The sequence below is a fragment of the Catharus ustulatus genome, chromosome 4 (assembly GCF_009819885.2).
Source record: "Catharus ustulatus isolate bCatUst1 chromosome 4, bCatUst1.pri.v2, whole genome shotgun sequence".
In the NCBI taxonomy this organism is placed as follows: domain Eukaryota; kingdom Metazoa; phylum Chordata; class Aves; order Passeriformes; family Turdidae; genus Catharus; species Catharus ustulatus.
This window is the reverse complement of record NC_046224.1, coordinates 40,419,034-40,445,935: the sequence shown is the minus strand read 5'-3', so window position 1 is coordinate 40,445,935 and position 26,902 is coordinate 40,419,034. Positions and strand designations below refer to the sequence as shown.

Genomic DNA, 26,902 nt, shown 5'->3' with positions numbered 1-26,902 from the left:
GACTGCAGTGAGGTCTCTCCTCAGTCTCCTCCAGGCTGAACAGACCAAGTGTCCTCAGCCAATCCTCATAAAGTTGTCCTTCCAGCCTCTTCACCATCCTAGTGGCCCTTCTTTGGATGCTCTCTAATAGCTGAATGTCTGTTTTATATTGTGTCAACGAAAACTGCCCCCAGCACTTGAGGTGAGGCTGCCTCAGTGCAGAGCAGAGGGACAATCCCTCCCTTGCCCAGCTGGCCATGCTGTGCCTGATGCCCCCAGGACACTCCAGGTTGTCCCTCCTGGCTGCCAGGGCACTGCTGGCTCATGTTCAACTTGCCATCGACCAGGACCCCCAGGTCCCTTTCCACAGTGCTGCCTCTCATTCCCATTCTGCACACACAAACAGGATTGCCCTGTACCAGGTGCACAATCTGGCACTTTCCCTTGTTACGCTTCATTTGGTCGGTGATTGCCCATCCCTAATTTGTTGCCATCTCTCTGTAGGACCTCTCCACCCTCGAAGGAGTTGACAGCTCCTCCCAATTTTATGCCATTAGCCAATTTATTTAGTATTCCTTTGAGTCCCGCATCCAAGTTGTTAATTAGATTGAAGAGAACTGGGCAGGGGATGGAGTCCTGCAGAACCCCACAACTAGCACCAGCCTGAGCAGTAGTTCAGCCTCCCCACTTTACTTCTGCCTGAATCTGGTAGGCTACACATAAAAGGTGACATAGTATCGATCCACTAGGCAACTTCACAAAACTAATGAGTTGTCACCGAAGTCACAGTCCAAGCAGGAATTGAGGAGGATACAGTGTGAACATTTCTCCTTTCAATTACATCAGTGCAGTGCTAGTTGCCAGGGAAGGCAGAACCCACCGTTTGACTGCTGCATCTTCTGCAGAAGCACAAGCAGAGAAATAAGCACACACATTCAGAAAGAATTTATCACTAAGTTTATAAACTGCTCTGCTAGCACTGCCTCAACTAGCTAGTTCAGAGCTGTTTGGGTGTTGCAAAATGAATTGTACCATAACAGCAGATGAAGTCTTGGGTGCCTTCAGCTGGTTTCTGGCACAGTCACTCAGCTTTGGTTCTTGGAGTTATTTGGGGCACCAACACGAAGTATTTTCAGAGTACGCTGCTGGTAAGGGTGAATTGGTTTCATCCAGTGATTGCTAACACTGCATAGTGGCCACTTTTTGGTGACAAGTGACACTTCTCTTTCTCTGCTGTCAAACAGAACTGTTGTATTTTGTTCTCTGCCTTTCTAGTTTTGGGTGTTAACGCAGTTACAAGGGTGTGCTATGCACTCTCCAAAGCCAGAATTTTGAGCAACTGAGAGAACTGACGATGAGTGAAGTGCATTTTTTTATGTCTGGTTTTCCTGGTTAGCAGGGGTTATTCAGCCCATGCAAGAAATGGGCAAAATCATTAGTGGTTGTGAGAGAAGCTGCTGTTTGTGAATGGAGCTAGCCTTACTTTAGAACAATTTCCAGAAAACTGTGAAACTCAGCATGACAAGACCTTGTAAAGTCTGCAGGTGACCGAGCAGCCCTCACAACATTTTGTCAAATAGGAGAAAATAGGAAGTACAGTATGATTGCAAAGCAATCTGTTATGGCACTGTTTCTGCTCTGTTCTTGGAATAAAAATAACATCATTCCCAGTGGCTGCCAGTGCCAGCTGACAAGACCTCTGCTTTATGAATAATAAATGCAAACGCTTTGCTTTATGTCAGCTATGTTATTTTTTTGGCACATGTGACCAAGGTTTCTGGCAGTAACATAAAAATACTTCTTATGTTTCTAATTCTAAGTTGAAAAGAAAAATCCAGCTGCTTGGCACAATAGCACACTTGCACAGCAAATTTCACACAAGCTAGGGATAAAAGCAATGATGATACCTAGTTTGATGTTTGCAGTTTTGCCATGTCAACTGTAAGTGAAACTCAACAGGTTTTGGTCAAAACTGAGCAGAGCAGAATGCTCAGATTTGTCAGTATATTAAAAACTGGGTCTTCTGCTCAATGGGTTATCTTTATCACTGTCAATTAAATAATTTGTTACTGAGAAAGGAAAACTGATAGGGGTTTGAGTAATCAGACAAAGTTTAGGAGACAATATTAATCAGCAAATAAATGTAAATATTTTTATTTAAAAAAATGTTAATGGCACCTTAAAGGCAGTCATGACTACACAACCAAATATACAAAAATTACGTTTTCATAGTTGAATCTTTCCACAGTGCTGCACAAAATGGAAATAGTATGAGAAACATTGCAGGTCACACACCAAGACAATCAACTTTAGTCAATAAAAGTAGACAATTTTTGGTACACTTCGATACTACCAGACCCAGGTTCCCTGGGTAAAAAAGAAAGGTGGCTTTGTGCAAAACTTTTCAACAACAATACAACGTAATATGCTAAACGTACAGCAAATCAACCATACAAGACAGTTTGACTTGGCCTCATGCAGTCCTTATATACAGCATCATCTCAGTTGGCTTTTTCAGGGAAAATAAGCCATTTCATTGACTAAAATACAACTTTTCCTAGTCTTTCACTGTTGCAATGTAAAATTGTCTGATATTTTGTGCAGGATTAGCATCAGAGAGATCATTCCAACTTTATCTGAAAACAAGCCCTTTATGATCTCCTGTACTGGAAGGCCATGTTCTTCATGATGGTGAATGAAGAAAGCAGATATATATTTGGTTAATTAAATATAGTGGAGAATAAATTTGCCTAATTGCTAGTCCTAGATGGACTTTCAGAAGGGATTAAATTCTGCTATCAAAATTAAATTGTTTTATTATATTAATCTCTTTTTATTTTCTGTTGTACCATTGGGTCCAGCAATAAAATGTCTCTATCACAGTGGAAAGGGACTTGGTTTCCCAAAACAAAAACAACCAAACAAGAAAATTTGCTCTCGTACCTTCTAAGTAAATTACAAGCTTCTGTGTTTTCTTGATTCTTTCCTGAATTTCTTGTTCAGTGATTTTGATTTCAGAAAACCCTAGTTATTATGCAGTTAACTTTGTATCAAACATAAGCCTGAATTAATTCAAATGTTGAAGTCCTTATTTATTATGTCATTCAGTAGCTAATAATTGACCAGCAGCCCTTACGGTTACAAAGCAACCTTATGCTTACACTGGATTTGTCTAGCTTCAATTTCTAGTAAGTCAATCACGTGTCTTTCCTACAGCAAATTGTCTTCACCTTTTGCATTGCTATTTCCCAGGTAAGCAGTCATGATTTGTTCAAAGAAAACCACTGGCTTTTACATATCCTCCTGGAGCGTAGACATCAGATCTATACTGATAGATGTCCTGCAGCAGAGGCACTGCATAACACAAACATTTTGATATTAAACTAAAATGCAGTGAAATTTTTTAGTGCCTCTAAAAATTCAGAGCAAACAGACATCACAGAGTGCAATAAAATGAGAAGTTGCATGAATGCATATACTGTAAAGGAGAAAGAAGGAATTTAAACTGGGTCTCAATCAGTCCTGCCAATCACTAATTGGGCTTTCAACAATAATGGAATTATAGTTGAAGTTGTCAGAGGGATCCATTAGATATTTTTTAGAGGAAACCTCATTTAGTTCTGAATGCTGAAATAGGAGAAATCAGGAAAATTTTGCTAACTTTCAGAAGAAACCGAATCTCCAGAAACCTCCAAGCAAAAGCTGCCAAAAGACTATAGAACAGATATTAACTTATTGAAGGGCTTTTCCATCAGAGAACTACTACCAAAGTGAAGGAAAATACTTGCCTACCAGGCAGCACCAAGCAGAAAAGACACTGTCTGGCAACTTTTTGTTGAGTGGGAGTGTTTTAGAGGCTCATGATGAGTAGGTGTAAGGAGTATCCTAAGAATGTATGATGTGTTGTATGAGAATATAAAAGCAAATCGTGACAGAACACAGTTAATTGATTGAGAAGCTGAATAGAGTTCTCATTAGGAGAACTGCAATTCTTTGGGTTGGCCTAGGCATGCTTTCACAGGAAGCAGAGCTCAGACTGCAGGCCAGATACACACACTAATATGTAAAATACATAATCCCAGCCTAAAGTGGGGGAAGTGATGCCCATACTGAAGCTAATGGCAGAGGCATCAGCCCTGGCTAGTTCAGGCACCAGCCTTCTCTTGATCCCGCATATAGACACAGCTGGCTAGCCTGTCCCACCACATGGGGCTGTTTGTATCTGTTCCCTGTAGGAAAAAGCTAGGGAAAACTTTTTTACACCGGAGCTGCCCCAACAATCTGCAGAGAGTCTGCCTGGAACCCAGTTTTATGGACAGCTAATCCAACAAGATGACAAAGGCTCATCTTCCTTAAAATCCCAGCTTCATACTCATGAGATCTTTTTACCTGTCCTTTTAAGTCTCTAGATGTGGAGAACCATCTACCTCTTTCACCAGATTTTTCTTCCAGTCTAGTGAGCTAACATGGCATATGGAAGACTTCACCTTATACCAGTGTTAGCACAAGATATGAAATGGGAGGGCAAAGGCAGGATGGGAGACCTCCCACCTTGGGAGCCCTTCCACATGGCAGAGCTCCTGGCGCTGCAGTCTCACTCTGTGCAAAACTACAACAGTTTCACTCAAAGGCTTTTGCCCTTCACTTTACGTTTTTTATTATTTTCTTGATGTGTGTCACATCCTCCAGTGATTTAAACCCAGCAGAGAAAATAACCCAGAGAAGTGATGCACCCATTCACCAATTAGGTTGTTTTAATTTACATAATTAACATTATGCAGCCTTTATATGGCTTTTTCTGTGTCCTCTGCCAGATGTAAAGCCAATATGGAAATACAAGACCTTTCTGTTTCCAATTTAGTATTTAGGCCCAGTCAGATTCTATGAAGACAGTGAGTAGTGAGCTCTTTTGCAGAGCCATCTATTTTAGATTCTACCCTCATTTTGCACTGAGGCCATCTTCCAGAATGGTAAAAAGATGCCCTTGGAGCACAAGCCTTCACATTCCCAGGTTGTACCACACCAACAATTCCTTCATTATAAGGAAAATACTAACATTTTTCCTGCCTGTCCTTGAGGCTACCTGATGAAACATTTCAACTACATGAAATAGCACTGGGAGGATTATATACATTTATAATTTATACATTTATAATTTGCAACAGGCAAATGAGTTTTTCTTATGTAAACATATGGCATTCCTTTCTTGCACATCTACCCTTCTTGACCCATTTAACAAAATGCTAACCTAACTATTTTCTCAAGAGGCCAATGCAGAAGTTGGCTGTGCAAGCTGAAGAGAAGAATGGAGATTATAATAGAGATGGCAAGAAAACACCATGAAGAGTCACAGCATTCTTAGGATCAGAACCAGTTGTTGGTCTTGTTTGGGCTCCTGTTTGTTTGGTTTTTGGTTTCCACTTCACTTCCCTCTTGAGATGAGGTAGGGCTGGGTTAGGATAACATGGGTGTGCCTGATCTGATCCATTTCCAGTGACTGCAAACCAGCACAGTCCTTCCTGATTCTCAGTTCAAAGACAGCACACATAAAGAATTCTTTAAATATTTGTAAGTATTTTAATTGCATTTTCTAAATGCTAAGTTATATCATTATTTATTAAGTTAATTCTGTCCTTTCTTCAGTTCCTGAAGCCACAGATAGTAGTGATTCACTGTTTATCTGACCGTGGTAAAATGTCAAAAGTACTTCCCTGCCTTCTCCTCACCCACTCCCTTTCCTCAGAATAAGGTCTTCACAACTTCTATACCAACTATTGCACTTGATTAAAAAGAAATATACACATCAAACTGTGCCCTCCCTCCCATAACACCAGCATAAAAAATACTGCAATTGAAAAGAAAATATATCATGACAATTATTTTCACAGTTACTAACACTGAACATCAAATAATTGGAGACACTGTTTTTTTACTTAATGGAGAAAGAAGAATAATTCTGGTTGTGATGGTTTGTTTTGTGGTGTTTTTGTTTGTTTATTTTTAGTGAAGATCTTGTTTTACATCATGGCTGAAAGCCAAGCTGATTTCAGGAAAATTTTTTTGCAGTTCTTAAATCAAGCAAAATAAATTCCAGTGGGAAAACAAACCCAACCCTGTCTCCTAGTAGTGGTACTGCATGTTAATACACTATTTCTGTTGAGTGTCTACAGTTCCTATATTTACAGAAATTAAACTCCCTGCTCCTCTTTAGAAGCTGTTCCCTCATGCTTCTGCCACATTCTTTAGTCTGACAGAAGAAAGAAATCCACTGTACCCAGGGTCCCACCACCTGTATGCTTTGCATTCAGTTAGAACACCCCAATAATTCAGTGCTGACAGAGCTAACCTCAGTGTTGCCTTTCTGTGTACTTCTTTCCCCTTGCAGGTTGCAGGGCTTGAACAAGTGAGTGCTTTCGTGTGGATGACAACTTACCTACCAGTTACTTGCTTCTTAAATCCTTCACAAAGTTGTCTGGGGATCTTATAATTCAATTCATTCCATCTTTGGAGGTCTGATGCCACATGTATGTTTCCCGAATGTGATAAGGAACAGAACAACTCCTAATTGTGGTCAATAGTCATCACTGGTCTCATTTAAAAACAATAAACTCTGTGCAAAAAGTTGCTAGCAGAAGCATCAGGTTTTGTAAGTCTTGAAAACTCAAAATCCCATGTAATGATACCCACTACTTTAGAATCTAGAACTATCAATACACATGACTGCATAGTTTGGCTTATCACTCTAGTTGGATCCAGAGAGAAAAATAACTATCAGCCCAACAGAGCTGATAAACATTATGGCACTCCCTCCTGATCACACTCTTTGCACTCCAGCCTGGTAAAAAGCAAAAGCACACCTGACACTTGCAGTTGCTGGGATCCCTCCCAGATGATCATACCATCTTTTGTGGGTATGGGTTTGGAAAGTGGAAAACCTTTTGGATTAAGGCAGAAGACTGACTTAAGTGAGCAGTTCATCACAGATACAGCCAGTTAGACAAAATCAGATTTAACAGGCAACTGACTGCCAACAAGTATACTTTATATATTTACACCAGAATTTGTATACACACAGTGCTTAAAAAACAGGGAGGGGAAGAAAGAGGGGGAAAAATAAAAAAGTTTTAAAAAAAAAAAAAAGGAAGCAGCCAGTCCAACAGCTTCATCTTGGTATAATCATCCTTTCTATAGCACAAATGATATGATCCCAGTTTTTACAAAATATTGCCAGCAGCGTCACTGCAAAAAAAGTGCAGATGATATGAAAACGGCTCTTCATCATAGGAGCAATGAACTTTGCAATAGTAGAAACACACACTAAGATGACAGTCATGAAGGCCAGGATAACATTTATGCACTTCCCCAGGAGCACTTTGGCATTAACTGTTTCAGACTGCTGTGCTTGCTGTTCTTGCTGATGGAGTTCCAGTTTGGAAACCCGGGTCTGGCATGATTCCAAGGCTTCCTGGAGACAGAAAACAAGAATTAGGGCAACCATATTTCCCTTCGATGTTTCTTAACATTTTAGCTGCAGAGCTATCCATCAGCTAGATTAGAAGTGCAATTTATTATAGACTGCTAAAATTTCAATGAACATCAACTTTTAAAAAAATAAATGTACATATACATCTGAATGAGTGTGCCACTGTTTGCTAAGGCATAATCAAGTCAAACAACACTGTCCAAAATGTAGGTTTGTTCTTTCTTCATGCTGGAGAAAAAGTATCATAACTTTAATGCTCACAACAGTTGTTTCCTATATATACTGCTGATATAAAGTATGAGTAAAGCTGTTGCCACAGCAACTATCACTGCATCAAAACAGCAAGAAAATTAGTTTCTTTGTGTATTCTATAGAAAACATTAGGATGGGCTTGCTGTGATAGTAATTAAATCTACTTTGCAATATGTAGCATTTGGTTTACACTGCCTCTATGGTCTACATTAATTTTGCTCTCAAAGTTACCCATCCTACAATATTGGGCTTGAGTCCTCTGTGAGATCTAGCCTTCTCCCTCTGTCAGTGTGAAGACAGTGGAACAACTGTGGAGATGCTTTTATGGGATTCTCTCTCACATGATCTGTTCTGCTTCACAATTTGTTCTGAAGAAAGCAGACCTTTCTCTTCTGCTTGAGAATGGACTAAAAGTGGTCTTTGAGTAAAATGCTTCCTAAAGACACTGCCCCCACGCTTAAGCCCTCCCAAGGCAAAATATAGAAAAACTTCCAACTGCTTCACTTATTTGCTAAAAGGCCAGCTTTTTGCTGGAGGTGGGATTTGGGCACCACTGCATAATATGGTGCAAAGCTACAATTTAATGAGATTAATTGGCTTGAAATAACCTTTTACCACTGTGTGACAAAGACAACCAACACTCCAGCATCCCTACTGTCTTCCCCACTCTCAAACTCCAGATATTTTCCTTGCAGTAGCAAGGTTGTTCACACAGTAAGCTGTTTCAAACCAAACTTCTGAGTATGAAACACGCAGAGAGTTATCAGCTTTCCCTTGCTGGGTCAGTTCTTCATTGTTTCAGCAAGCTGAACTGGCTTACCAAGGACTGGCCAGGCACCAAGGTCATCACAGAGGGTGGCACAGTACCTTACACAAGACTGCTTCCTTTCACTGCTCTAGGAATTAGTAACATATAGAAGACAGTTCTTAATGGGTGGCACAAAGTCTGTTGTGGTTCAGGCATGTTCTCCACTACACACTAATGAACTTCCCTGGTGTTTCTTCCACTCTGACTGTAAGTTATTCTCAAATTGTCTTGTGCTGCTTTAAAGAAAGTGCAGCTGCAAAAGTCTGATACCTGTAGCTCTGCATTGAGAGGCTGAACAATTCTTTAAAACTATCTGCACAACATTTAGTGACAGGCTGTTACTCAAAACATCCAGAGCTTAAATCCTTTTGCTCTATTTTAGATAATTTTCCAAAGCCCCAAAGAACTAGGTTTAAACAGGCCTAACTGTTCAGAGATAAAGTAAACAAGGTTGTACCAACATAGCACTTCAATTAGGAGTCTATGACACCCCTCCAGGAGTCCTTTAAAAGTCTCTGACACCCCTCCACACAACCCTTGTGTTGGACAACTTAAGTTGCATTACATTTTTACATCCTCAAGATGCCTTCACAGAAAGGAGCCCTCTTTTCTTTAAATCTGTGAGAGACGTCTCTTGTTTAGACCTACAATGAAACCTATGATATGCTTAGATTCAGTGCCATCCTTTTCCCATTCTGCTGCCAGGATCTTCCTAACTCACAGGAAACAGTCATCATCCTGCTGCCTGCACTGTTTAGAAATGTGAGCACAGGTGTATACAGGTCAGGTTTTAGGTTCTTTTACCATCTGAGCCAACATGAAGACAGTCTTAGAGCACTTCCCGTTGTTGTGAATAGGTAGGGCATAACTATGTTGTCACTATTTTTCACCACTTCATCAGACTTTGAGTGGAAATGTTATGCATTATGCAAGTGCTTGTATTGTATATAAATATTCAAGTACATACATGTAACCACATGCTGTCAGGACATACTTGTAGACATTATTATTGGCTTTTGATTGAAGTCAGACACGACTACAACTGATCACTAAGGTGAAGACACCCCACAGCTTTGATTATAGAGGTGGTTGTGACCATGGCTTAAAACTCTCTAATTATAACTGGCAAATCTACAAGACTATTTATAAATCAGCTCTCATACTTTTTACTTGAAGCTTAATAATAATCCTTGATGTTTTAGCCAGTGATGAAACTACATATTGGAGAAAGTCTGAGCAAAAAGTTTGTGTCAGGACATTGTCACAAGTGTTATGTCACACAATAAAATGAGACTCAATTCCTTCCTCCTCTGTGAAAGAAATTAAAACATTCTTCAACCACAAGTCTGCCTAGGCCATATCATCAGTTCCAGCAGAAAAAATCCTGAACCCAGAGAAAGAAATGGAGACTGTCACTGATTCAACATGCTGGATTTTCACCTTAAAACAGAGAAAACATAAATCTTTCCCCATATGCCTTATTTTAAATGATGCAGAAAAATGTGAGTGTTTCATGGTACAAGATTCCTACAAAATGTTAGAAGATTATGATAAGGAAAATAAGTACCTGAACATCTCGAGATCGCTCGTAGGCCTGATACGCCACCTTCTCCTCTATGCTGGCTAGCTCTTGTTTCAAGTTTGCTGTCTCGTGTTGATGAAGGTCAGTGAGGTCATTTAACTGGTCTTCCAATCTTTCGTATCTTTTTAGGAAAAGAGGTCTAAATTTAGTGCCTTCTATTCAAGTAATGCCAAATCATGAAAACAATTGCACATTTTAAAAGGTAATTTCTCAGTATACGATGAATTCATCTGACTGGCATTACAAAGCACATATAGAAATCAGTAAAAACTTTGCAAACTTCCCATAAACATTTATTCAGTAATTTGAAAGCCTTTTTTAAATGCTTCTTGCTGGCAGTAGGTGCTAAAAACCAAATATTTGTACATCATTGGCAAATTAGATTAAATATAAACAGTGGCTAAGGATATCCAACTCATATTTTTGAGTCTTCATTTAGCCCAGAAGATAGCGTTTCATAGGTAAACTTGAGCCAGTTAATAGCTCGCAAGTAATGACAGGAGGAATATGTTCTCTCTCACACACAACTGCAGGATTCTGCCATTTATGTACAGTCTGTTCTGGCATGCTTCTACATGGTAAAGCAGTTCAAGTAAATAACCAGCAAACTAGAATTTTTTTTGTGAGTTTGTCACTTGATTTAACACACCAACAGGCAAACACTGCAGTCAGCACCAAAATGATGGAGGCAAAATTATCTAGAAATGGGTAGCAGGAGGCTTGAGATTTTACTGGCAGAGTACTGTCAGAAAAGGTCGCTCTGTCTTCTCCTGAAACCAAGTCATGAGTTCAGTAGGCCACTTTAATTGTTCTTTCCTCCCTATACTACCACATGGTATCAAGCCTTTCATTGTATTTCAAGAACTATAAGCAAGGGAAAGATGAAATATTGCCCTTCATACCAAGATTTTGCCCACTGGTGTAGTAAAGACTTCAAGAATTGACTGTCACTTTAACAAGCTATAGGAAAAATGGGATGTAGCTACAGCAGGAGAAAGCCCTCTGTAGAACATATCATCCACTTCTCACGGAGGATGATAAAGGAATTAATTGTCAAGTAATAAATGCAAGATGAAGTTGTGCTACAGCACTTAAAACTACATCTCCCAGCTGTGTGTTACACCAGGGTACAGAGTGACATTGCATCCACAAGATAGCAATGTGTGTGAGAAGTATTCAGCCAAGGTACTGAGGAGTCAAGGGTATATTTATCAGCTGTCAGTTCTGCTACACCACAGACTGATTAACTTTTTTGAGCCATATTAGATGAGAATCCTTCCACCAGCTACAAAACCATCGGCATCTCATATACACGGTACTCATATAATTCTCATACAAACTATGTCAGAGGAGAGAGTTTTCTGATCCACCTTTGACAAAAGGTAAGGGGCACTACACCATTTGATAGGAAATATAAATATTCTATGTGTATTTTCAGTTGCTGGAAGGAATTAAACATGTTGGTACCAGATATTGATTGGAATTATTTTTTCCTCTTGCTTCTGAAATTTCTCTCTCACACACTCACACTTTACAAATAGTTTCTATACCCGTGCAAAAGTAATTTGAAGAGAACAGTTAAAAAAAAATACCTATATCTTTCCTCTTGTAGCATCTGAGAAATAAAGCCATAGTCTCTTTTAAATTGGGTTTTTAAATTCTCAATATCATCAGCTAATTGGGACTGTGTCTCTTTGATTTCCCTTAGTTCCTCCAAAATCATGGAAAGCTTTCCTTGGCTGTCCAGGGTACTTGCCACAGCAGGACTAAAGGAGGTATTCCCGTTGCTGTCTGCTGATCCAGAGGTCCCACTTGAGCATTCATCATCACTAACATATTTTGGTTTGGCAACAATGGTGGCACTGCCCCCATAGGTTCTAGAACTCGTTTCTGGCCGAAATTCATCCAGGGTATTTTTGAGATGAGCAATGTTGTCTGCACTACCAAATTTGTTTCGGATCAGGTTGGCAAACTCTCTAGACTTGCTGAAAACAAAGACAGGTGGTGTCAAAGATACACCTGGCACACCCGACTTGCTGCTCTCTGTTCCATGCCCACTGCTACGAGACTTTCCATGTTGAACATCTTTCAAGTTATCTTTGGAAGTGTCCTTGGTAGCTTTGGAAGATCCATTTTGTTCAATATCCTTGAGCTTTTTGTGATACTGTTCCAATTTTTTCTGCAGCTGGGCAATGGAGTGGGCAGATTTCTGGTTCTTTTTCTCAAAGACTTGCTTAATGCGCCCAGCCTGTTGCTTGTCTGCACTGTTTACCAGTTTCAAATACTCAGCCACGTTTCCATCTCGAGCTGTTTGTTCAACCTTGATTTGCTCTGTAACCTTGAGGATTTTCTGTTTCAAGCTATCTGCATTGAGTTTGACTTTGTGAAATTCTAGGACTCCATCTGGTACATCAAAGTTCAGGTTGGTATCAGAACCTCCACGGCGGATGTTAAGCGGTAAACTCAGGGTATTCATGTCATGTCTTTCCACCTGAGAGAAAAGAAAAAGAGGTAAATGGAAGTTGAATTCTAATTTTAAAATCAAGCATCTGGTTTACTTTTCCACATATATGAAGTACACAGTATAAAGTAGCTTATACCAGCAAAGCATAATAAACTTTTCTTTGAAATTAAACAGCATTTTCTTTATTTCTACAGGTTAATAAACAGTCCAAGGAACTGCTTGTCTCTCTTAAAATAAAGATGAATTGGAGAGAAATTATTCAGAATAGCTTACAGAATTACTTACTGTTTTCCACAAAAGGAGAAAAACACCTAGTTAGAAAAGATTCTTAAATATATTGTCTATAAGAGACCATGGCTGATAATAATTTCATTTTTTCTCTTAGAAGTGGTCAAATGTCAATGGAGATGTAACCAGATTTCTCCCTGTACAGCAGTGCTATATTGTTCAGTATATTTTCCCAGGTTTAATGCCTTTTTTGATCCATCCCATTCAAATTCCTCTTACAATTCAAAGTTTTTGCAAAACTAGCTGAAAGAAAGCTCTTGAAAATTTAGTATATTCCTCAAGCTAGAAGCAACTGCTTTTTTTTTAAAGCAGAGAGCATAGAGAAAGAATTGGCCTGTATTTGACTTTTCAACTTGATGAAGGTGCACAATAACTTGATCTGCTGTGCTAATTCTGTTTTAATAGGAAGTTCACTGAGTGGGATTTACAGGATGAAAGTCAGGAAAGAAAACTGCATTCAGTATAGGATCTGTACACCTTAAATGCTCTCTGGAAGCACAACAAAAACAGTTAGGCAACTCAGTCACAACACTGACCACAACAGATGATTTTATCTTTCTCAACAGGTAGTCAGATACAAAACATTTAAAGTGTTTCCGTATGTAAAGTCAAAGTTATGGGAGAGGCATGAGAAGAATAATCTAAACAAAATAGCTTCATCGCTGTTATCATCTTGGTTTAGCCTGTGTGACAAAGAAAGTGCATTTCATTGCAGCTGCCATAGTGTCATGTCTGTAGAGACTGCTTAACAAATGCTCTAGCCATAATGGGTTTTCAGAGCTTTTACACCAGAGGAAACCAATAGAATTCCTCAGGCAAGATTATTGCAGAGACAAAGCCAAAGCTATATTAAAGTATCTTTTAAAAATGCATTTGTGAAATGCTTTAACTACTCTTTGTTTCTGAGCAAAGAATGTCTGAGATACTGTGTTAAAAGTTTGATTTCCAATTACAGTGTCTATGATCATGCAGCCAGACCTGTGTGTATGTGTCCATTGATCACCATTCAATCTTTTCTTGAGTAAAAAACCATAAGCCCATCATTAAATATTGTTCTAAGATTTGTTTTCCCATCCTTGTACAGTTTTGGCAGGTTTCTTGGAAATTCACCCAAGGATTCTTGTACTGTTCTTAAAATACAAGCTCACTAACCAGATAAAGCTTCCTACTGTAAATACCATGCATAGTGCACAGCTTGATCAGGAGAACTACTCTGTCTCTACCGCACTGGAGTACAAATACAGAGGGGGTGATGCACCTATAAATCTGGATCTGGCCATCTCAGAGACAAGATCATCTCTACTACTTTATATTATTTTCCTTATAGATTACCAAGGATTACAGCAGGGATTTTTCTTGATTTTTCTTTTGCTACTGCATCACTCAGGGCACAAAACAGGTAATATAAAAATTCACATTCACCAATACCTTAAAAAAAGGCACTTGAAAAATGCATATTGAAAGAGTTCTTTTGGAGAATATTGGTTAATGATGACTTTTAAGACTCTATCCCAAGGATTAAATCAGTGCTGTGGTCTAACAGATCTACGCTTTACCAGTTTGTTAAATAAAATTGGTATAGATCCAAATGCTGAGTATAAAACAAGAATTTCTTGAAACAACCTCAGACATTTTTTAATAAGCTTTGGCACAAAATAACACTGTAATTAGTCACAGAATTGTATATACACACAAAACAGATCCATCACTGATGTCACTCAGGACAAGCTGTACATAACTTCCAGGAATGGGTGGGTCTATATCTAACCTTTACACAGCAGTGTTTATTTCCTCAGTAAAAAATAGTCTAGAAATGTATTGTAATAACTGGATACAAGCCCAAACCAGATCCCTTCTCCCTTATGTCCTCTCCCTTACTGACTCTCTATTGGTCAGCCTTCTCTGCCTTCCTGAAACTTCAAGGTCACAAAAGCAATACAGATAAAAAGAACAATAGCATTGAAGGAATACATCTGCTGAATGCTGTCGTGCTTTTGGACATGAGGAAATCTGTTAGCGTGAAGCAAATCTGCTCCTGAATAAAACCAATCATAGGGTCAGTTCAAATTCAGTAAAGTTTAGAAAAGAATTGTGTTTCAATTCCCAAAGCACTGCTGACTGTAGGGTTTTTTACTCACTGGATTGAGAGCTCACTAAGGGTAAAAAAAAGTCATACCCAACATATTTTTATGTCTGATTGTATTTGGACAAAATGGCAGGTGTCCTCTGCCATCATGTTGCAAGGCTATGCCAAGCAACAGAGGCTGTTGAAATCCTCTGCTGATGGAATACATCTTCTTGGTGGGAGGGGATGTGTAGTGTGGGGTGGAGTCTTTTAGGTGGGCGCTGGTTGGTTGGGTTTTGTGGGGTTGAGGGGTTTTTGGTTTTGTTACTTTAAATCAGAAGCAAGCAGACACTGGGGAGCCAGGTATGTCTAGACAAGCGGCCTGTCACCTCTCTTCTACTTTGATGATCCATTTGTGATTGTTTTATAGCTCAGCACTAATGCTGCTCCAAGACATCAAATTTCCATCTTCAAATCCTACCCCAAATCCTTCTTACTGCAAGTTTCATCCTGTGATGAGAAGAATTAGCTTCACTTACTGCTGTATCAAATGCCTCATTCTTTATACTGAGCACAGGACTGCCAGTAGGAGTCTGAGATGCTTCCTCATCCCTGCAGGGACTAGTGCCCTCTCCTGGGATGCAGGCTGAAATCCTCCCAGTGCAGGAGAGGGAATGCACGTCTCCTTCGAACCATGTGAGTGCTCTTCCAGCTATGCTATGGAAAGAAATAAGGAATGCCATCCATGTCAGTGTTCCTTCTGGGACTCCTGGGTCCCCAGCATCTCACAGGGCCACCAAGCCGTTAATAATAAAGTAGTTGTTGAGAGATTGTTTTTTTATTTCATTTTTTTAAGATTTTCATTGTGGTTGCCAAGAGAAAAATACATTTACACAGAATAGCAGCCCCAACAGTTAAAATGGATAAGCGATCATTTTGGAAATGAGAAGCACTTTAAGAAAAAGATTCATTGTATGCATCTCATATTATGGTAATTACTAGGGAGCTGGCATTAGCAGTAGACGAGAAGCAGCAGCCCTGATATATGTGATACCACCAGCTAGACAGGAGTCAAAGCACTAGCCCATAGTCTGAGGAAATACCAGAGACATGCCCTCAATCTGTCTTCTAGATAAAAACAGGGAAAAAACCAATTTCCGTATGGTCCTGGGATAGCCATAGTTGATGTTAGCTTGAAAAAAGAAACCTGGGCCTTGCAGAGAGACCACTGCACTTCATGGAGCAGTTCACAAACATACTTTGCTACAACCCAGTTGAAAACTAATAGTAATGTTTGTGCTGCTGAAATACAAGTTTTTAAGAACAGTGACTTAAGCAAGTAAAGCAATTGAGGCTCCCTGCCTGCATCAGAGGCCAGCACCACACATGACTAGATAGGTAACTCTGAGATGAAGCCCCAGCCTCCCTTTTTTCAAGGGCCCAAGAAGATCTCCAGCTGCCTGACCATGCTGCAACCCATCCCAAGCCAAAGTCCAGAGCTTCAGAAGAGACATCAACATCACTGCTTGGTGCAATGAACTCAGGTGCACTGCTAGGAACCCTTCAGTACTTTCTGTCTTAAATGTAAAGTGGAGGACTGGAAAATAGGCAGCCTGCCATTCAAAAACAAGCATTCAGAGCACAATAGTGATTTGAAAACCAAATCACGGAAGCAAGGATACGGATTTCATTGGCATCATAATGATGCATGTGTTTCTTCATTTACTGTCTGCAAAAGGAGCACAAAGCTCAGACTTACAGGCCATGCTATCAATGAGCCCAGGGCACAGTAGAACCCATGTTCCCCAATGCCCCAGGCAAGAGTGTTGGAAAGGGATTCCACATGGACAGGATCTGCTGAACAGGTGAAAATATCATGTTTAATGGTCTATTGTATTGGTCATTGTATTGGAAATTATAAAGCAGACCTAGAAGACCTTATTACTTCCCCAAAGATCCTGGGGGGGATCAATCTGGGAGCAAAAATCTACATTGAATAGAGCACAAAGAGCAATGCGGCCCACCCTACTGCAGCCCACACCCCATGGTTGCTCAGATGAATCACTTCCTGTGTTCCATTGACTGTGCCAATGGCTCTCCACTAACAAGTGAGAGATTAAACCCCCTGTGTTTAAGGTATCAAACTGAAGGCTACACTAGGTCATAGATTTCTTTTATGCTCTTTTAAAAAGTACCTTTAAAAAGCATAGAGGGAAGAAAAAAGCATTTACAAGACAGATGCATATATGCAGCAGGCTCCAGAAAGCCCACACCTTTGGGTTGCCTAACAGAGACAAATCATGAAGACACAAAATTATCTACTTATTTAAATAGGCTCAACTTACAGGTGTTTCCTTATTTTTCTTTCTCTAAACAACCTCACTGCCATCACCAGTCATAGCTGTGCCAGCTAAACAAAAGCTTATGATGATAATTTAAGTCTATCTTGAAAGAGTTCCTGATGAATGCTTATAAACAGAATCCCATAAGGAGCACACAAAATAGGATTATGGCAGCTTTAAAGCTCTTAGAATTTGATAATAGCAACAAAAACCATCAGGAACAATTCTCTTTTTATCATAATATGCATATGCCAGAAGCATAGGTGTTCCAATGGGTAAAAGAACATGCAGAGGGGATTTTAATAAGTTTTCAGTATATTCCAAAGCAGAAATGTATTTGGAGAGAGACTTTTACCATCTCTTTCACTGTTCCTTCTAAAATCCACATGACAATCCTTCACAGAGTCCTAAAATAGAGCTAAAGCAACATAAACCATTTTAAGTTACGTAAAATCAGCCCCCAACATTTTTATACAGTATGTTACAGCAAAACGCCTTCTGCTTGTGTTTTTTCTACAGAGCTACTTAATAGTAATATCTAGAAGTGGCTACATTCAGAATACCATGCTAATAATGATGCAAAGGGTTGAGAGTATATGGGAATGGAGGGAGTCAGCAAAACTTGTTCCTACTTTTTACTGGGTCAATGGAAGATCCTGGGTGATTTGTCTGAGACCACCCAGCAAGTGCTGATGGAGTCAAATAACTGAAGGTGTCTCTTTCATAATCAACAATTCCTCTACTAACTCCCTACCTCCCCTCAAAAAAACATTGAAGCTGTAAGGCATTTCACTAACACACATTAGGAGTTTATTCCAGATAGGAGGCAAAGGTAATCCCAGATGCCCTTTGGAAAGTATCTGCTCCTCAATACTCAAAGGCTGGGAAACTTCAAGGCCATTCCATAAGTAAGGTATTCTACAGGGGCAGAGTAGGCTGTAGAGATTTGAATCCTCTTGAAAATTTTCTGCACTATGCCAACATTTCTGGTAATTACAAAAATGCAGTTGTTCTACTAAGCAACTGCAGCAAGACCTCAGATATAGACTAAACTTCAAAGCATACTAGGCAAGACATCAGATGTTGAATCCAGTCCTTCTCAGGGTCAGTTTGATCACCTATCTTTCACTCCATATTAATTCATTAGCACCACAGAATTGTGAATACAGGCACCTCAAGAAAGATATTAATGTACTTGCAATTCTAGTTTAAGTGAAAAAAACTCCCAAAATTAAAAAAATCACCCAAAGTAAAAATGCTGTGAAACAAAATCTGTAGAAAGCAATTGAAAGAAAGTACATGAACTGAAGTTCTGGTGTGACTAGAAATACAGCTTTTGCTCTCTTGTTCTAATCTGATCAAGGCTGAATATTCTTGCATAGCCTGTGACCCAAATGGTCAACTTCATACCAAAGTTGCTTTGCCTCAGATCCTAAAGGTAGGCCAGAAATACCTACATGAATCCTACAGTTCAAGCCAGAAATACCCCAGAAAGAACCTTTTCTCTAATTTCTATTGAAAGGACTGAACTAAAGCCAGATTTACTAGGTCACATCTTGTGTGTAAATAAGTATTTAGGTATGGTACTAATTCAAATTAGACCAATGGGAGAAGAGAACAATGGAGGGAAGAGGCAGTTTGCTCCTTCACTGGTAACACCAGCTCCTCCAGAACCCAAGGATATCCACTGAAAAGTCTCCAGTATCATAACTCACACTCAGTCCAGTTGCTAGTTTTTTGGCAGCACAGAACTGACATAAGCAAACTGGTTCCAACACAAATAATTTCGGTGCCTAGACATCTGAAAACAACATGCCTCTATAAAAGTAAGCAAGTTACTCTCCCTTTACTGTCCCACAGTCATGTAAAGAAAAAAAGAATAAAAATCACTGTCCTGGCCAGAGAAGAAATACAGTGATGAACCAATACTCACATTTACTAAGCTTAAGTTTCTTAAGTAGGCAAAAGGTAGATTCCACACCCCTTGGTTAAATATTTTGCTTCAGATCAGTCCTCCTCTTTAGATAAGCACCATTAATTAAAAAGAAGTAAATAAAATACCTTCTCCTAACTCAGATCAAAATAAATGTAACTCAGCTGCATATTCCTTCTGTCTCAAGTTTACACAGCAACATAAGGAATTGCTTGGGAGCTCCAGGTGCTAAATGGGTGGTTCCACCAAGCAGTGCTTATAAGAAGCCTGGACTCCTATTCCCCAAGGAGAGAGCCTTTCTCATGACACAAGTCCCATGACACAAATCCCTCAAAGTACTACCACTATGAAACAGTGTGGGGGTGACATCGTTTTGAAGAGTGATGCCAGACATTTTGTATCCCTTCCAGATTAATTGTACAACTTACTTTTAGTGTTTCCAATAAGCGCTCTCCCTTCCCACTTCCCAGTTTTTACAGATTTTTCTTCCCCTCCCATTCAGTATTAAGCTTTCTTTTTCTAAAGATGTCCGAATATATGGCAATAATGAAATTTTCCAGACTGCTCTGAAACATTCTGTGGAAAGTGAGCCTGCTACACATTTTCAATTACTAAATTCTTTTCCATCAATGAGATTTTGATAAAAAGACAGCTACATACCTGCTATGACTAATCACTTCTCATAGTTACAGCATATGCTTCTGATCTCTCACCATTTGTGATTTAGTGTGCTTTCCTTCATATCACTGCATTGTCTAACTTCACATCACAAACCATTCCATACTGATAAAGTTGCAGTTGGTCACCTTTTCCCACTACCTGGTTCTTTCTGTTTCACAGTCAACTCCTAATTTCATTGCTATTCAGACAGTCTAAGCACTTTCTGAAATCCCAGCTCCTGGAACTGTAAAATCATATGAGAGAATTCCAGGAAATACTATGAAGTTTCTTGCCTTCAGTTAAAGAGAAATAACTCTCACATCTAACTTCATAGTCAACAACCAAGTGCTCCTTGCCCCAAAACAAAGACAACTTTAGGGAAATTTTAAATATGTAATTTACAGTGCTACAAAAATCAACCCTGCAGCTCAATGCTGATTTTAGTCTAATTCATGACTTTTATTACTTTGAGCTGGCAACATTATATAAAACTTATTTTGTAACAGGAACATTAAGGCTTTATAGTAGCAGGGAATTTTGGAAGTGTAACCACTGAGAGACAAAACACTCTAAATCCATATAGACTGGCCATCACAGGCAAAAGATTCAAGACATGGGGATTTTGTTTGTTTAAACCATGGCAAAACTTCCGTTCATAAACAAGAGAACAATGGCTCCATCAGGCATAGGATCTTTCCATTTGCGTTAATGCTGCAGCAGCACATCCTGAGCATATAAACAATCACATCTTGTCCTGTACATGAACTGAGTTGCTTACTTAAAAGAGCCTGCCTGCTCCTTCCTTTCCCCCTGCCCTGCATCTTTCCATGTTGGGCTGATAAAATCAAATCTCAAAAATACATATCTGTTACATCAGCAGTTCTGCCTAAACCCAAGAGTTTTAGTTCATTTTTTTTGTATAAAAGGTTTAACCAAAAGATAGGGCCTGCTTTACTACATTACATGACTAAGCAGCTTATTTCCCTCTCCACAATACCTAGTACATCTCTTGACAAAGCAACTGTATTTATCAAACCTTCATTACTTATATACACACGTACACTTTCACTATTTGCCGTATTACACTACAAGTGCATGCTTTGGGTCCACACCTGATATCCAAGGCTTTTATTTGTACCCAAACCACAAATAAGCCCAAAGGCAGAGAACTGCATGAAGATTCAGCCACCAAAAATCAAAAACTTTGGGCATACTTCATGATCTACAAAACTTGAAAGAAACAAAACAAATCAAAACAAAACCAGAAAAAAAAAAAAAAAACGAAACAACAACACAAACCAAATCAAACCAAACCAAAAAAAGCCAAGAAAAGAAAGAAAAGAGAGAGGAAAATTTTTATTTAAAATACTACTTAAAAAAAAATCCCTTATTTCATTGGGCAAAATAAAGACAATTAGAATTTGAATCACACAGATGCACATTATGCAGGTCATTTGTTATTCAATATCACTGCTGCAATAATGGTATTTTAAGCCACTATACACAACTGATTAACACTGCTCCGTCTTAATTCTGGAGAAAACATTCTAATTGCAGTGCATTAAGAACCAAAAATCATTGCAGAATCAAGGGATCATATCATCCTCCTGTGGATCACAACAACACAACTTTAAAGCATTTTGTTATTTAAATTTATTTTTTTAATAGCAAAAACCTTTCACTTTCTTTTCACTGAAGGGCAATATGAAGCATTAGGCATCAGAACCACAGTTTTCTGCTCTTTGCATATCTTCCTTCCAGAAGAAAACGAAATGTCCCCCAGGTTAATATAAATAATATTGTTTTGAAAAGCAGAAACTATGCTGTGACTATGCCATTAAAGTGTGTCACAAGTGATGCTTTTCATTTATTAATAGATCTACAATTGTCCTTGTTGTGGAGAAAGTCTTCAAAAAATATTTGTATGCTTACTATCTTGTTATTTACATAAATATACATGTGTAAAGATATGCTTTTAAAAACATTTTATAAAATATACATAAAGTTACTGTCATTATAAGTGAGTACTAGCCCATAGAAAATCTCATGCTTGTGTAGTGTTTCAGCTGCTGTGCACCTTCTGGAGAACCTGTTTTTGGCATGGTATTTTAAGGTTACACCCTAACAAATTACTCAAATAATTACAATCAAATCTGAATTCACCAAAAAAAAAAAGATAACTTTTCCAGTAAAAAGACCAAAACAGAACACTTTATGAAGATGGGTGTGCCTCTACAAGCAGATGTTCCTGGATCTTTTAAAGAGGCTCCATGTGCACATGATACCAATACATCAAAGTCGTACTTCAGCCAATGCTGTGTGCAACATGTTCTGTTGTGCACACGATGCTGAAGTTTTTCATATAATCTTTTTAAATGTTTATGAGCTGGCATTAGCATGAACTACTCCCATAAGAGGCTGGAGGTATGTCTTCTAAAAAATATAAGAAACTTTTCTGTCACTCTATTCTCTTTGAACAAAATTCAGCTAAGACTGTTGTATCAATTTTATAGAATCAATCCAATATTTGTAAATAGTTATGAGCCATCTTTATACTCCATTTTTCCTTTCAATTTTTTGTATACACCGTACACTTCAAATACTAATACAGCTCACACAAATATCTCAATCCATAAAAGAAAGTCTATTATAGAGAAGTTCCATAAGTAACAGAATATCTATTAATCAAAAACTCAAAATTCAAAAGACTTGTCTAACTGAAAAGAACATCAATGCGATTCACCCAATTAGTGAGAAAGATAACCCTACAGTAAAATTTTTATCTACTCTTAAAAATATTCCTATTCTGAGAACACACTTCCCAAGTATTGAGTTTTATTAAACTGAATTACTTAGAGAAACCAATTCAGATGATTTTGAAAGATAAACTAGGTTAAATTATTATTCTTATGTCACCATATTACTTGCAATGAGAGTGTTAAATCACAGTTTTTAAAAGTTTTATGGATAAAGAAAAAAATTATTTTTAAACAATTGCCTTAATGAGGATTCATTAAATATTTACTATATGGTATAAATCCTCTGATGTCATTTTGAAGATGCTTGTTTATCAACCATTATGTTTTGCCATGGTAGTTCTAGCAAGTGAAAGCAGACTTTTCCCCTAAGAGAAGTTTGAAAACTGAAAATACATTTATTTCTGCTTTGCCAGAACTTAAATGGGTAAAATGAACTCCTGCAGAAGGAAGTCCTGCTGATTCTAAAAACTCATTACAAAACTCACTGTCCTCTATTCTTAACTACAGGGCACATTTGGTAAACATCTCCTCATGTAGTGTAAATATACAGGATAATGTGTATTATGCATAAAATTTTAGTAATAAATTCAGTGCTTATAAACTAAATAAATAAACAAACCAATCCAAAACCAAACAAACCCCCCCACTCGTATCTCTCTGCCATCCAACACAAAAACCATTCTCAAAGCCAGGACTGCAGGATGAGAAGCACAGGCAAGAAACAGTAGTGACTTTGTTTAGCAGGCTAATGGAAAGTGCTCAGAAACTGTACAGTTCCACAGCACAATAAACTGTTAAAAACAGATTCAGTAGGAAAAGTTGTTTTCAATTTGATATTTCTTAATCTGTTAAAACCATTTGCTAATATAAAAGTAATTTAATGCAGGGAAATTAAACCTGCTTATCCTACCTCCTATCTGTTCTAATTCAGAGGATATATAAAATATTATAGACCAACTTCATGCTTCATTAATATGTTTATGCAAAATTTAATTCAATTTGGCACAGATGTAGTAAAGACCTATGTCAGGAGATAGCAGGGCTGAATAAGCAACACCAACAATGCACCAGCAACAGTAAGACTCACATAAAAAAGCGGCAAGCAAAGATGGCCTTGCAGCCTCTATTGTTCCTACTGCATTTTCTTGCCTTTGGATAAGTGTTTTGGACTCATATCCTTCATGGCTCTTAGATTTCTTGATTTTGTTCAAACTCTCCCTAGGAGGACAGAGGGTATTAAAACCTTTAGAATGCTTTCAGAGTCACAGTTTAATTTAGATCTCAACATCATTACTTTAGGTGTTTCATTCCAGCACTACAAAGGATGTGATGGTGTCACAGAGATTATTTATTTAATTGAATATGGCAATACTAAAAATGTTTCATGGGGATAATGTCTCTCAGAAAATTATAAAATTACTTATCAAATAATACTTGTAGAAACATGATTAAAGTTCAGAGTGGTTTAGTTGACCAAGATGTTTATATGGCCAGATGTCACACTTTAGACTCTAAAGACAAAACTTGTCAGTTCTCACTGAGAACCACAAAGATTTTTTGGAAAGGAAACCTTAATATTTTCATCAGAATATTGTAGTGCAGTTAACTTTACATAAATAAAAACAACTATAGCTTGCTGTAGAAATAGTATCTACATTAACAATTATGTGCTTATTCATACTCTTAGTTTGTACATTTTTCTTTCTTGCATCTTCTTTTTCTTTTTGCTCAACTAACAGTAGCAACTGCATCTTTTAATCTTAAATCAGTTTGATCATTTTTTAATCTGTGATATATTTTACTTTGTAGAATACTTGACAAGATTTACAGAAATTGCCAATCTGTGCATTAATATAACTTAAATTCATTTATCTCCTTCTATAAGGTGCTTGAGACTATCCCAGAACAATTTTTCTTTTAAAATAGTAGTGATAATTTATATTATGTGACAAAAACAATGAATTTTTAGTCTGGATACTGTGAACTCTAAAGCACATGATTTTATGGAATCCATACATTTTAGTTTACATGGATACTTGACATAACAACTGATACTGATTAATTATTAAAATACAATCTTAAAATAGAATTGCTACATCTTCAGTAATACCCATTATCAAATCCATAATGATGGATAAGTCAACTGCTATAAACACTTAACATAAACTCCACCATCTTCAAGTTAGCTATTAATACACACCTCTGCTTTACTCAAGAATCTCTTTCAGCACTACTGGCAAGCTTCATCTGCTATGAAGAAACATAAAGCTGCTTATACGGTCTAAGCAGAAATGGTAACAAAAGTTATTCATATATCTAACATAAACTTCATTAAGCACATAGGTACTTCATATTTTTATACAGCTGTAATCCATAATAGCTAGACCAGGGCAGGATTTCTGAAACAGGAGCTCAGGCTATTGCTTTTCTACTTGGCCGAGTTGTCACACACTCCCATCCATGACTTACATGTCCCACAAACTGAGTCACAGAGTTCACCCATCAACTTCCATGCCAAGTGTATGAAAACAATAGAAGATGTTTCACAGCATTTTTAAGAGCTATTTTCAGCTTGTTGAAAGCCATTGCCTCTCTTACCTAACCACAGGGAATTGGGAGAGCCTTTATCAAGCAATGGTCAAACTGTTGCTCTTATCTCCTTGCAAATGTTTTGTATGAAGCAACAGGCTGCCCAGCCTAAGTAATTTGTACTCAAGTTCTTTGGCCATTACAACAGAACTATTTAAAGCAGGAAACAGAAGTTCCCCATATAATTTTATTACACCATAATACAACAATATTACAATAATTACAACAATAAACTTGATGGTCTTTTTAAAGCAGCTTGTAATCTTAATTCAGAGTGTTTTTTAAAAATTATCAACAGAAAAAGGCATGTGTTGATCTTACATTCAAGCTAAATGAAGAGGGTTTCTTCAGAAACACAGACATAAATGCTAGTTGCCAATTTTCTCTTAATGCCAGTTCCTACATATTAAATTCATATTAGATTTTTCTATTTTTAGAATTGTGGTGATATTAGAGGCCTATTTACCAATATGATTTGATTAGAATGAAACTGAAATCAATATTCTGCTCCTAGTCTGCCTGCCTGTCTCCCTCTCTCTCCTTTGAACTTTTTATATTGGTTCTTTTTTTTCCTCTCTTAAGTTTCTATTCAGACAGTCAAGAGGATATGCTTTATCACATGGTTTGGTGTAAAAGACTTATAAACATATTACCATATTCAGTCATAGCAACAGCACAGATAAAAAGGAACAAAGCAGAGTTCAGTGGGAAAGGAAGCAGATAAGAGTCAGGCTGTCCTTGGAGTCCAACCATGATTACTGGCTCAGCCCTGAGCCAGAGCTCTGTACCTGAGCACGGAGCTGTGCTTGGCTCCAGAATCCTGCTGTAAACAGCCTAACATTCAGCACAAGAGAGCTCATTCCATGACAGTGGAAAGCAAAGCAAAACCCAAACCACACTGCTCATTTTGATCAAGGCATTAGAAAATTGTCTAAATATTTTTTCCCTTTATCTCTCCTGGTCATGTGCTTAGAATAATTTTAACTCAAATAAAGTATTACTTAATCAGATTTTTAGAGGTCTCAACAGACAGATGAAGATCTATATCCATTACTAAACCCTCAAAAATATGCCCTTTGTAAGATTATGCCAAATGATGTTAGCCTAACTACACACAGTTAATATTTGAAAGTGCTACATGTTGAAAAATAATTTTCCAGACTCTCTTCCTAAAGAAACAAACTGACAAATGTTTTCTGCAGTCAGTTACTTGACAGGTTTGAGAAACACGAATCACTTCAAGAAATCATAACACAAACTGCAAAGAAAGCTACTTCAGCTTAAGTCCTCTAGATCTTGGTATTGGTGTTACAAGCAAAGCAGTCTGCCTGCAGGTAAGCAAGTGGAAGAAACACATAGATTTGGGCAGAAATTGATTTTAAAAATTAGCTCCTGTAGACTTAGCATTACTTATAATAAAACAAAAGTTTGAGGGGGGAAAAAAAGCAGGTGGTAAACAAAAAACGAAATTACCTAACTTTTCAGCAACTCAAAATGGCCTGAATGTCTTTTATTCTATTTCAGCTAGAGAGGAAGTCTTTAGATATGTGCACATTCATTAAATGCTCTGGGAAACTTTAATGAATTGCAGTGATTTGCACTGAACAAAAACTTCCATGCAAATATGACTGTATGGAACTCTGACCTCTTGCAATGGAAAGAGCAAATCGCAGCTTTTAGTGCTCTGCTCTCCAAATT

The 26,902-nt window shown here is 38.0% G+C and overlaps 1 protein-coding gene across 3 annotated transcripts in view; it reads right to left on the bottom strand.

The window, feature by feature from the left end:
- Window positions 1-2,105: 2,105 nt before the first annotated feature.
- The window catches only part of TMCC3 (transmembrane and coiled-coil domain family 3), a 132,484-nt gene continuing 107,687 nt past the window's right edge, over window positions 2,106-26,902 (bottom strand). For all 3 annotated transcript variants that reach the window (XM_033058039.1, XM_033058040.1, XM_033058038.2), the window contains exons 2-4: window positions 11,697-12,595; window positions 10,090-10,225; window positions 2,106-7,444 (exon numbers count right to left, since the gene is read on the bottom strand). In XM_033058039.1, coding sequence (XP_032913930.1) covers window positions 7,142-7,444; window positions 10,090-10,225; window positions 11,697-12,595 — 1,338 coding nt within the window. In that variant the 3' untranslated portion in view covers window positions 2,106-7,141. The remainder of the gene's footprint in view (window positions 7,445-10,089; window positions 10,226-11,696; window positions 12,596-26,902) is intronic.